General features: G+C 39.3%; 1 protein-coding gene across 1 annotated transcript in view; it reads right to left on the bottom strand.

Annotated features, from left to right (window-relative positions):
• The window catches only part of LOC126248619 (intermembrane lipid transfer protein VPS13A-like), a 764,418-nt gene that overhangs the window by 375,270 nt on the left and 377,076 nt on the right, over positions 1-12,072 (bottom strand). The window contains exon 29 of the mRNA XM_049949782.1: positions 8,826-8,934. Coding sequence (XP_049805739.1) covers positions 8,826-8,934 — 109 coding nt within the window. The remainder of the gene's footprint in view (positions 1-8,825; positions 8,935-12,072) is intronic.

Below are 12,072 nucleotides of genomic sequence, written 5' to 3'. Positions count from 1 at the left end.
ATTAAAAAGGTAAGTCTTAGCGTCAGTATTGCCTCACATATTCCTATATTTCTCTGGAATTCAAACTGATCTTTCCTGAGGTTATCTTCTACCAGTTTATCCATTCTTCCATAAATAATTCATGTCTGTATTTTGCAACCATCATTTATTAAACTGATAGTTTGGTAACATTCTTACCTGTCAAAACCTCATTTCTTTGCTGTGTATTTAGTGCTCCATCAGCTATGTTCCTGGTGTGCATTTTTTTTCTTTTTAAAGATGTTAACATTCTCAGTGTTTCTGTATCAATCACATCAGTTCAGTGGCAGTTATGTCTGCTGTCTATGGTATATTAAATATTATGATGTAAATCCAAATTTCAAAGGCTTGGATCTCTTTTGCTGTTGTATTTAGTGTCTGTCCCTCAAAACCACATAGAAGTACAGACCAGATATAGCATCCCACAAATCAAACTCTAAGGATTAGGTCTAGATCTGAACTTGTGAAAATTTTCTTGAATTTAATGGAACCATTACTGCTGATGTGATATTTTGTCTCCATTTCTTATCTCTTAATCTTCACACAGCCATGTGTCAAAGTAATTAATGTTGTCTAAACTCTGTATGAAGGAGCCATCAAATAGTTGATTTGTATTTGTAAAGGACTCCGGTTGTCATGTGACAGTCATGAATTGCATTACAGCTGAAATCTCCAACTACATTGATAAGTTGCTGAAGATTATCTTCATTATCAGCAATGAGTACTGCAGCTACATCATAGCGAATGTTGTTGATAAAGGCTCCATTAACCTATTTACCTTTTTTCTATATTATCAAGTGCTTCCTGAAAGAATTCTTCTGACTACAAATTGAGTAACAGAGGTGACAGAATGCATCCTTGTCAGTGAGCCCATTATCAAACCTAACTTACACTGTCTTGATTTTAACACAAGTTCTCTATGCAGCTTATGCCTTCCTGATATATATCTATTCTTATGAGTATGTCTATAAGTTTATGATGTTGTGACCTATTTGTAATCTATAAAACAAAGGCTTATATTTTTATCCTGATAATAATAATTTTGCACTGGCAAACTTAAAAATTAAATGAGTACAGACAAATTTACTTCACTGAAAATGCAAAATAAATAGGAAGAGGTGTGCACAATTTAAGTAACTACAGCATGCCCCATTGTATAAAAAACAGAGTAACTGAAACAAGAAAACTATATGTAAAAAATCTGCTGTGTGTAGTGTCTGTGATGTCAGTAAAAGTCTGAATAATAGGCATTGTTTTGTTGGCAATTTCTTTCAGGATTTTGAGAAGAATTGTTTGCTCAACTGAATCATGAATTTTTGAAATCTAAAAAATATCACTATGAATTTCTTATTTATATATTTCAGGTAAGAGAGAACACAGTTAAAAATTATCAACTGTTTGGGACATGAACATTCTTTCCTAAAACATTCTTAACATTGTGAGTCCTGTTTTTTTCTAGTCTGAAGCCTTTTGAAAGAAGGCTATTAAGTGAAGAGAGATGACAAGATAGTTGATTATGTCCACTCTGTCACTTTACTTATGGGCTGAATGGATCAATGCAGAGAATGGAAATTTCTCATTCCCCAGGTGTCAGAGATTTCTCAGTTCATAAAGTGGCATCTTTCTGCATGTCTTAAATATTTTAACAATTATCAAACCTTCCCCTGATGCCTTGCTACCCTTTGGAGAATGTATAGTCTGTGTAATTTCCTCTACTGTAAGATTGTATAGTCTGTGTAATTTCTTCTATTGTGGAGGAGATGTTATCAGCATGGATGGGTATTCTGTTTTGAACCTGAATCTGAATTTTGAACCTCACAGTTAAAGAGAAATACAAGTTAATATGCCTGAATATCACAGTTATCATTGCTATTCTACATAACTTTACCATCAGAGCCCTTGACATGTAATCTTGGGCAATTGTAGTTGCTGAGATTTAATTTGAATGTCATACGGAAGTCACATGTGTTGTTCTTGAATTTTTCATCCATTTGTACTAGACCATTATTGCAGAAAACCAGTTTTATCCCATAAATACTTTTGATGGCATGTTTTCTTGCATCCAAAAATTTTATCCAGTTATGATGGTTCTTTGGTGAGTTCTGTTTTTGCATTCGAAGTTGCATTTCCATCAAAACCACTTTAAATTCACAGGTCCATTTGGATAAGTGTTTGGTTTCATTAGTGGGGTTGGTCTCTTATTTTTCTTAATAATATAAGCTACAAGAGAAACTTTCTTAAATATCATTAATATTACTTTTTTGATCTCACTCTAACTGTTATCTAGTATGGCTACTTCTCGAAAAACGTGAGATAAATGGATACTGTTTTCTCATTCTATAAATACATAAAGATGAGCTACCCAAGGCCTGTAGAGAATGTCATAAATAACACACATTTCAGATGTTTGGAAAAGATTACACATACGAATCTCCTTTCCAAGGATTCTACATGAAGAGGTTGAATAAGTAAAAATGGGAAACACATGTTCATTTAACAGTTAATAACAAACTACCACAAATATTTAATTGTATATACACCTAATTGGATTGGGGGTAAGAAATGAAAGAGGAAGTCATAACTTCATCATAGCTAACACTTGGTTCAAGAATCATGAAAGAAGGTTGTATACATGGAAGAAGCCTGGAGATACTAGAAGGTATCAGATAGATTATACAAGGGTAAGACAGAGATTTAGGAACCAGGTTTTAAATTGTAAGACATTTCCAGGTGCAGTTGTGGACTCTGACCACAATCTCTTAGTTATGAACTTTAGATTAAAACCGAAGAAACTGAAAAAAGGTGGGAATTTAAGGAGATGGGACCTTGATAAACTGAATAAACCAGAAGCTGTACAGCGTTTCAGTAAGAGTATAAGGGAACAATTGACAGGAATGGGGGAAAGAAATACAGTAGAAAAAGAATGGGTGGCTTTGAGGAATGAAGTAGTGAAAGCAGCAGAGGATCAAGTAGGGAAAAAGACGAGGGCTAGTAGAAATCCTTGGGTAACAGAAAAAATAATGAATTTCAGAAAAATTAAAGAGACCTTTGGAGAAAAGAGAACCCCTTGTAAGAATATCAAGAGCTCAGATGGAAACCCAGTTCTAAGCAAAGAAGGGAAAGCAGAAAGGTGGAAGGAGTATATAGAGGGTCTATGCAAGGGCGGTGTAGTTGAGGACAATATTATGGAAATGGAAGAGGATGTAGATGAAGATGAAATGGGAGATATGATACTGCATGAAGAGTTTGACAGAGCACTGAAAGACCTGAGTCGAAAAAAGGCACCGGAAGTAGACAACATTCCATTAGAACTACTGACAGCCTTGGGAGAGCCAGGCCTAACAAAACTCTACCATCTGGTGAGCAAGATGTATGAGACAGGTGAAATACCATCAGACTTCAAGAAGAATATAATAATTCCAATCCCAAAGAAAGCAGGTGTTGAAAAATGTGAAAATTACTGAACTATCAGTTTAATAAGCCATGGCTGCAAAATACTAACACGAATTCTTTATAGATTTATGGAAAAACTAGTAGAAGCTGACCTTGGGGAAGATCAGTTTGGATTCCGTAGAAATTTTGGAACACGTGAGGCAGTACTGACCCTATGACTTGTCTTAGAAGATCAATTAAGGAAAGTCAAACCTATGTTTCTAGCATTTGTAGACTTAGAGAAAGCTTTTGACAATATTGATTGGAATACTCTCTTTCAAATACTGAAGGTGGCAGGGGTTAAATACGGGGAGCAAAATGCTATTTACAATTTGTACAGAAACCAGATGGCAGTTATAAGATTCGAGGCACATGGAAGGGAAGCAGTGGTTAGGAAGGGAGTGAGATAGGGTTGTAGCTTCTCCCCAATGTTATTCAATCTGTATATTGAGCAAGCAGTAAAGGAAACAAAAGAAAAATTTGGAGTAGGTATTAAAATCCATGGAGAAGAAATAAAAACTTTGTGGTTTGCCGATAACATTGTAATTCTGTCAGAGACAGCAAAGGACTTGGAAGAGCAGTTGAACAGAATGGACAGTGTCCTGAAAGGAGGATATAAGATGAACATCAACTAAAGCAAATCAAGGATAATGGAATGTAGTCAAATTAAGTCGTGTGATGCTGAGGGAATTAGATTAGGAAATGAGATACTTAAAGTAGTAAAGGAGTTTTGCTATTTGGGGAGCAAAATAACTGATGATGGTCAGAGTAGTGAGGATATAAAATGTAGAGTGACAATGGGAAGTAAAGTGTTTCTGAGGAAGAGAAATTTGTTAACATTGAGTATAGATTGAAGCATCAGGAAGTTGTTTCTGGAAGTATTTGTATGGAGTGTAGCCATGTATGGAAGTGAAACATGGACAGTAAATAGTTTGAACAAAAAGAGAATAGAAGCTTTCAAAATGTGGTGCTACAGAAGAATGCTGAAGATTAGATGGGTAGATCACATAACTAATGAGGAGGTATTGAATAGAATTGGACAGAAGAGGAGTTTGTGGTACAACTTGACTAGAAGACGGGATCGGTTGGTAGTACATGTTCTAAGGCATTAAGGGATCACCAATTTAGTATTGGAGGGCAGCGTGGAGGGTAAAAATCGTAGAGGGAGACCAAGAGATGAATACACGGAGCAGATTCAGGAGGATGTAGGTTGCGGTAGGTACTGGGAGATGAGAAGCTTACACAGGATAGAGTAGCATGGAGAGCTGCATCAAACCAGTCTCTAGACTGAAGACCACAACAACAACAAACACACCTAATCCCATTATATAATTTACAACACTTTCTAATACAGACCCCATTACAACACACACGATGTGCAGACACTGTATTTACATAACACTCATGTTATTTCATACTATTAACAATATAAATATCAGTTACTTCTGCTGAGAAATTCTTCAGTGGAGTAGAAGGAGTTGGCCACGAATAAACCCTTTATGCTTTTTCTTTTAAACTGTATTCCATTAGTAGCTAAACATTTTATGCTGCTGGGAAGTTATTGCAAATGTCTGTTCCTGAATACTGGAAGCCTTTCTGGACCAAAGTAAGTAACATTAAAATAACAAAATACCTGACACTCAAGCATGGAAGGTGAAAATGTCACAAGTTCACCTTGCCCAGGACACTCGATACAGATGTGGCAGCAGCAACTATACACTTCCGTTCTGGATACACTCAAATGCCGTCCTTCAACAAGCAGTATTGGGTTTGCTTAACCCTGCAGTGGGCATTTGAGGTACACTTGCCACCCAGCACTTTTGGAATGTGATTGTTTCTTATATTTGAAGTTGCAGCCTTCCTGTGCTTAGTACCTTTCAAATGGGTTTATTTTTGAAGATCCATTTAAATTTAACACTAGTTGAACAGCTAAACTGTTAGCAATGTTGAAGTGTTTGGGGCTACAACTGTCCACCATGCATGTAAGTACATAACAGTTCCTGAAGGTATGTTTTCTCTTTTTTAAAACTATTTCATACTAAATTCGTTGTAAGAACAATACTTGAATTTTTTACTAATCTGATATATAGTATCTATGTCAACTATGAGCAATTACTTATGCATTCTTAAATGTTTACTTCTTTAATGTATTTTATAGGAAATAGTGGTTAACAAGGAAATAGTGGTTGCTGGGGATTTTAATGTTGATTTATTGAAAATTTGGGAAATATTTTGAGTAGATTTCCCGACTATGTTATAGTGTTGGGTGGAGATTTTAATTTGCCCGATATAGACTGGGAGACTAAAACATTTATAATGGGTGGCAGGGACAAAGAGCCCAGTGAAATTTATTTAAGTGCATTATCTGAAAACTACCTTGAGCAGTTAAACAGAGAACCGACTCATGTCGATAAGATATTAGGCCTTCTGGTGACAAACAGACCCGAACTATTTGAAACAGTTAACGCAGAACAGGGAATCAGTGATCATAAAGTGGTTGCTGCATCAATGATTTCAGCCATAAATAGAAATATTAAAAAAGGTAGGAAGATTTTTCTGTTTAGCAAAAGTGACAAAAAGCAGATTTCAGAGTACCTGATGGCTCAACACAAAAGTTTTGTCTCAAGTACAGATAGTGTTGATGATCAGTGGACAAAGTTCAAAACCATCGTACAATATGCATTAGATGAGTATGCGCCAAGCAAGATCATAAGAGATGGAAAAGAGCCACCGTAGTACAACAACCAACTAGAACAACAACCAGTTAGAAAACTGCTGCGGAAGCAAAGGGAACTTCACAGCAAACATAAACATAGCCAAAGCCTTGAAGACAAACAAAAATTACACGAAGCGAAACATATTGTGTGGAAGGCTGTGCAAGAGGTTTTCAATGAATTTTAAAGTAAAGTTCTATGAACTGACTTGGCAGAGAATCCTAAGAAATTTTGGTGTTAAGTCAAAGCGGTAGGTGGATCAAAACAAAATGTCCAGATACTCTGTGACCAAAATGGTGCTGCAACAGAGGATGACAGACTAAAGGCCAAAATACTAAATGTCTTTTTCCAAATCTGTTTCACAGAGGAAGACTGCACTGTAGTTCCTTCTCTAGATTATTGCAGAGATGACAAAATGGTAGATATCGAAATAGATGACAGAGGGATAGAAAAACAATTAAAATCGCTCAAAAGAGGAAAGGCCGCTGGACCTGATGGGACACCAGTTTGATTTTACGCAGAGTACGAGAAGGAACTTGCCCCCCTTCTTGCAGCGGTGTACCGTAGGTCTCTAGAAGAGCGTAGCGTTCCAAAGGACTGGAAAAGGGCACAGGTCATTCCCATTTTCAAGAAGGGACGTGGAACAGATGTGCAGAACTATAGACCTATATCTCTAATGTCGATCAGTTATAGAATTTTGGAACACGTATTATGTTCGAGTATATTGACTTTTCTGGAGACTAGAAATCTACTCTGTAGGAATCAGCATGGGTTTCGAAAAAGACGATCGTGTGAAACCCAGCTCGTGCTATTCGCCCACGAGACTCAGAGGGCCATAGACACGGGTTCCTAGGTAGATGCCGTGTTTCTTGACTTCCGCTAGGAGTTCGATACAGTTCCCCACAGTCGTTGAATGAGCAAAGTAAGAGCATATGGATGGCTTGGCTCTGAGCACTATGCGACTTAACTTCAGAGATCATCAGTCGCCTAGAACTTGAAACTAATTAAGCCTAACCAAGCTAAGGACATCACACACATCCATGCCCGAGGCAGGATTCGAACCTGCGACCGTAGCGGTCGTTCGGTTCCAGACTATAGCGCATAGAACCGCACGGCAACTCCGGCCGGCAAGAGCATATGGACTATCAGACCAATTGTGTGATTGGATTGAAGAGTTCCTAGATAACAGAATGCAGCATGTCATTCTCAATGGAGAGAAGTCTTCCGAAGTAAGAGTAATTTCAGGTGTGCTGCAGGGGAGTGTCGTAGGACCGTTGCTATTCACAATATACATAAATGACCTTGTGAATAACATCGGAAGTTCACTGTAAACAACTGGATTTCATGGTCTGAGATGTCACTATTTCTTGGTTTTGCAACAGAATTTAATCCATTAGTTTTATCTCAATTGACATTATAACCAATGGCTTTTTTGGAGGAATTAGCTTCACTAATTAGTTAGTTTACAGTAGGAATTTACTTGAGGAATGATGGTAATGACTGCAATAAACTCTTGGTGGAAGAATTTCAAAAATATGTATGAAAATCACAAGTAACCACAATTTATTTTTTATTTTGTTCTTAAATATGATAACAGGGCTTCTAGCTGATTTATGAACAAATTAAAATTTCCCACAGGCACTTGATACAAATGGACATTTATAAAGGATTTATTTTAAAAATCTACATCTGTTGCACATGCTTCGAAATGCTGCTCTAAGAAAAATGTATTAGTGTGTATGTTTTTAAACATATGGTGATTCCTGATGAATGCGGCAACTTTTCCTTTCTCTGCTTCTGCTCTACATAAGTGAGATGTTAACCTAACTCCAGTAACACATCTACACCACTGGTCACATGATATACAATCAGACAGGTAATTTCATCTGGGTTTTACAACTCTAATGAACAGATGCAAATTATTACTTCTGTTCCTCAGCCCTCAGATATTGTGATGCAACAATGGTAACTGACACTTTACACTGACCTTAATATAACTGTACAAGAATATAATTTCTGGTGATTGTCATGAATCTTCTCCCCAAACAGTTGTTGGCAAGAATGCATTATACTAGAACTATACTGTTTAGTTACTTCCTCAGGTGAATGGTTGTTTCAGTGTTTCAGTCATAACTTCCACGAAGGAAAAAGTATCCACTCATTTGGACTGATGTAGACTTTCATCTGTTTTGTCTCTATCCAATCTTTAGATTATGTTGGTGCTGTCATACTTCTAACCTCCTCATAAATACTGACATTATATTGTCCAAGAATTTTTTTTCTCATGTATGCACCTCACAAGGTTATTGTGCTTGAACCTCTGAAAGATTAAAACTGTATACCAGACCATGTCTGATATCCAGATCACTGCCTTTTGTATGTAATGCCCTTACCAACAGAACTACCCATGCATGACTCACAGCCCACCTAAACAGATTCATTCTGTCAATGTGTTTTAAAATATTTTTCAAACTCCACAGAAGCTCTCTTGCATACATTGCAGAATTAGTACCCCCAGAAGAAAGGATGTCACAGAGAACGGCTTAACCAAAGCCTAGAGGTTGTTTCTAGAGTGAATCTTACATTCAGAAAATCTAATTTAGTCCATTTCACTTACATTTAATGAATTTGTAAAGCAAAAATAGCCATATCAATACATACCTGATGAGTCATCTGAATATGATGCTCCAGAAGAGAAATAGCCACTTGTGCTATCAGCTGAGCTCGGTGGTCGATGTGAGGGCCTCATACCTTCCACAGTAACTTTATTCTGACCATGAAACAATGAAGAAACTTCAGTTATACTTAACCTGAGAACTTAAATACTGTGTAATAAAACTTATAATGATAAGTGAAAGAACTATATCAAATAATCAAACAGCTTAACCTCTCATTATTTGATTACATTATGTGAATTGTATTCCACGGAGAGCAGTCTCTGGGATAGGGAATGAAGAATATATATTTTTAAATAAAATACAAAATAATGAATTCACTTTATGAAGCATCATAATATTCTCTACCAATATTAATTCCACTATAAAATAGTACATAAGTGTAGCTGTAAGGATATCCTTCAATGAAGTAGGAGTAGGCAATTTAATCCCAAACCACACAACATTACTTACAAGGCATTTAATATGCTGTGGTGGGTTTCTGAACACGTGTGCACAGGTATCTGCCTCTGACTACTTTTTGTCCTTGTTTCCTTTCTGCTGCCCTACATTCAGTCAATGTGGTACTTATCACACCTTTACATAGGCCATTATTATTATGGGGCCATGACTCCCAAAGGCATTTTAAAGCTGCTGCTAGCTCATCCCTCCCCCAACCCCTCCCCTCAATAAGGAGTAATTCTTTTAACCCTTGTATCGACACCCAGTATAACTGCATGGTAAAATGTGAGATCATGGTTCAAAGTGTTTGCACATTATGCATCTATGGTAGGACTTGGGGACAAGCCTGATATTTACATAGGTGGATGGGGAAAACTGCCTAAACCATATTCAGGCTTACCAGCACAACAACCCCCATCACTACTCTTTGCAGCAGATTCGATTTGGGGCCAGGGTGTCTCCCATGTCCTGCAAATGGGTGATTTAATGTGCTTAGCCATCTGGACTTGAAATCCTTTTTGTATTAAGATTAAATCCTTAAACTTTTTGTGCAATTTATTTCTTATACTTGTATTAAAAAGGAACTGGTATTTCAGATTATTTTTTGAGAGAAAAAAATACTGAGTGACAACTGATGGACATTAATGAATGAACATACTGTGAAACACTTGTCCAGATAACAGTTCTTCTAAAGAGGTTTATGTAGGGTGTTCTAGAACTAACATTACACACTATTTTTGCAATACTTTTTTGTATTCTGGAAATGTAATGCCTGGAAACTGAATTTCCCAAAACAATCATTCCCTGATTAACTAGTGAATATACACTCCTGGAAATGGAAAAAAGAACACATTGACACCGGTGTGTCAGACCCACCATACTTGCTCCGGACACTGCGAGAGGGCTGTACAAGCAATGATCACACGCACGGCACAGCGGACACACCAGGAACCGCGGTGTTGGCCGTTGAATGGCGCTAGCTGCGCAGCATTTGTGCACCGCCGCCGTCAGTGTCAGCCAGTTTGCCGTGGCATACGGAGCTCCATCGCAGTCTTTAACACTGGTAGCATGCCGCGACAGCGTGGACGTGAACCGCATGTGCAGTTGACGGACTTTGAGCGAGGGCGTATAGTGGGCATGCGGGAGGCCGGGTGGACGTACCGCCGAATTGCTCAACACGTGGGGCGTGAGGTCTCCACAGTACATCGATGTTGTCGCCAGTGGTCGGCGGAAGGTGCACGTGCCCGTCGACCTGGGACCGGACCGCAGCGACGCACGGATGCACGCCAAGACCGTAGGATCCTACGCAGTGCCGTAGGGGACCGCACCGCCACTTCCCAGCAAATTAGGGACACTGTTGCTCCTGGGGTATCGGCGAGGACCATTCGCAACCGTCTCCATGAAGCTGGGCTACGGTCCCGCACACCGTTAGGCCGTCTTCCGCTCACGCCCCAACATCGTGCAGCCCGCCTCCAGTGGTGTCACGACAGGCGTGAATGGAGGGACGAATGGAGACGTGTCGTCTTCAGCGATGAGAGTCGCTTCTGCCTTGGTGCCAATGATGGTCGTATGCGTGTTTGGCGCCGTGCAGGTGAGTGCCGCAATCAGGACTGCATACAACCGATGCACACAGGGCCAACACCCGGCATCATGGTGTGGGGAGCGATCTCCTACACTGGCCGTACACCACTGGTGATCGTCGAGGGGACACTGAATAGTGCACGGTACATCCAAACCGTCATCGAACCCATTGTTCTACCATTCCTAGACCGGCAAGGGAACTTGCTGTTCCAACAGGACAATGCACGTCCACATGTATCCCGTGCCACCCAACGTGCTCTAGAAGGTGTAAGTCAACTACCCTGGCCAGCAAGATCTCCGGATCTGTCCCCCATTGAGCATGTTTGGGACTGGATGAAGCGTCGTCTCACGCGGTCTGCACATCCAGCACGAACGCTGGTCCAACTGAGGCGCCAGGTGGAAATGGCATGGCAAGCCGTTCCACAGGACTACATCCAGCATCTCTACGATCGTCTCCATGGGAGAATAGCAGCCTGCATTGCTGCGAAAGGTGGATATACACTGTACTAGTGCCGACATTGTGCATGCTCTGTTGCCTGTGTCTATGTGCCTGTGGTTCTGTCAGTGTGATCATGTGATGTATCTGACCCCAGGAATGTGTCAATAAAGTTTCCCCTTCCTGGGACAATGAATTCACGGTGTTCTTATTTCAATTTCCAGGAGTGTAGATATGTAAAAAATATGAACAGAGGTAAGGATGGAACCACCCAAGAGGTAGAAGTCAACATCAATGAAGGTGGCACATTGGGCTGAGGATGACCAAGTGAAGTGCATATAAGAAAAGATCTTCAGGTCATGAAGGAATGAGGATATGTGTCTTGGACTTATATACGTATCATGAAGATCTCATCATTAATGTGAACCAGACAAGGGGCTTGGGTTTTGTGAGGCTAGGAAGATTTCCTCTAGTTGGCCCACAAACAGACTCACATAGGAGGCTTCAATATGTGTGGCCATGGTTATGTCATTGATTTGCTTATGTATATTATTCTCAAAGGAAAAGTAATTCTGTATGAGGGTGTAATTGGTTAGGTGAAATGATGCAGTGGGTTTGGAGTTGGAGGAGATTGGGAGGGTAGTATTTGATAGCAATAACACTGGCATGGGGGATGTTGTGTCATCAAAACTGATAAGCTGGGGTGCTGCTGGTAATGGGAGAAGGTTGAGAGTTGGTGAAGGTAGTGATGTGTATTTGTAACAAGAGAGGCTAT

This window comes from Schistocerca nitens, chromosome 3 (genome assembly GCF_023898315.1).
Source record: "Schistocerca nitens isolate TAMUIC-IGC-003100 chromosome 3, iqSchNite1.1, whole genome shotgun sequence".
Classification (NCBI taxonomy): domain Eukaryota; kingdom Metazoa; phylum Arthropoda; class Insecta; order Orthoptera; family Acrididae; genus Schistocerca; species Schistocerca nitens.
Note: the sequence above shows the minus strand (reverse complement) of the source record. Positions and strands in the feature narration are given on the sequence as shown.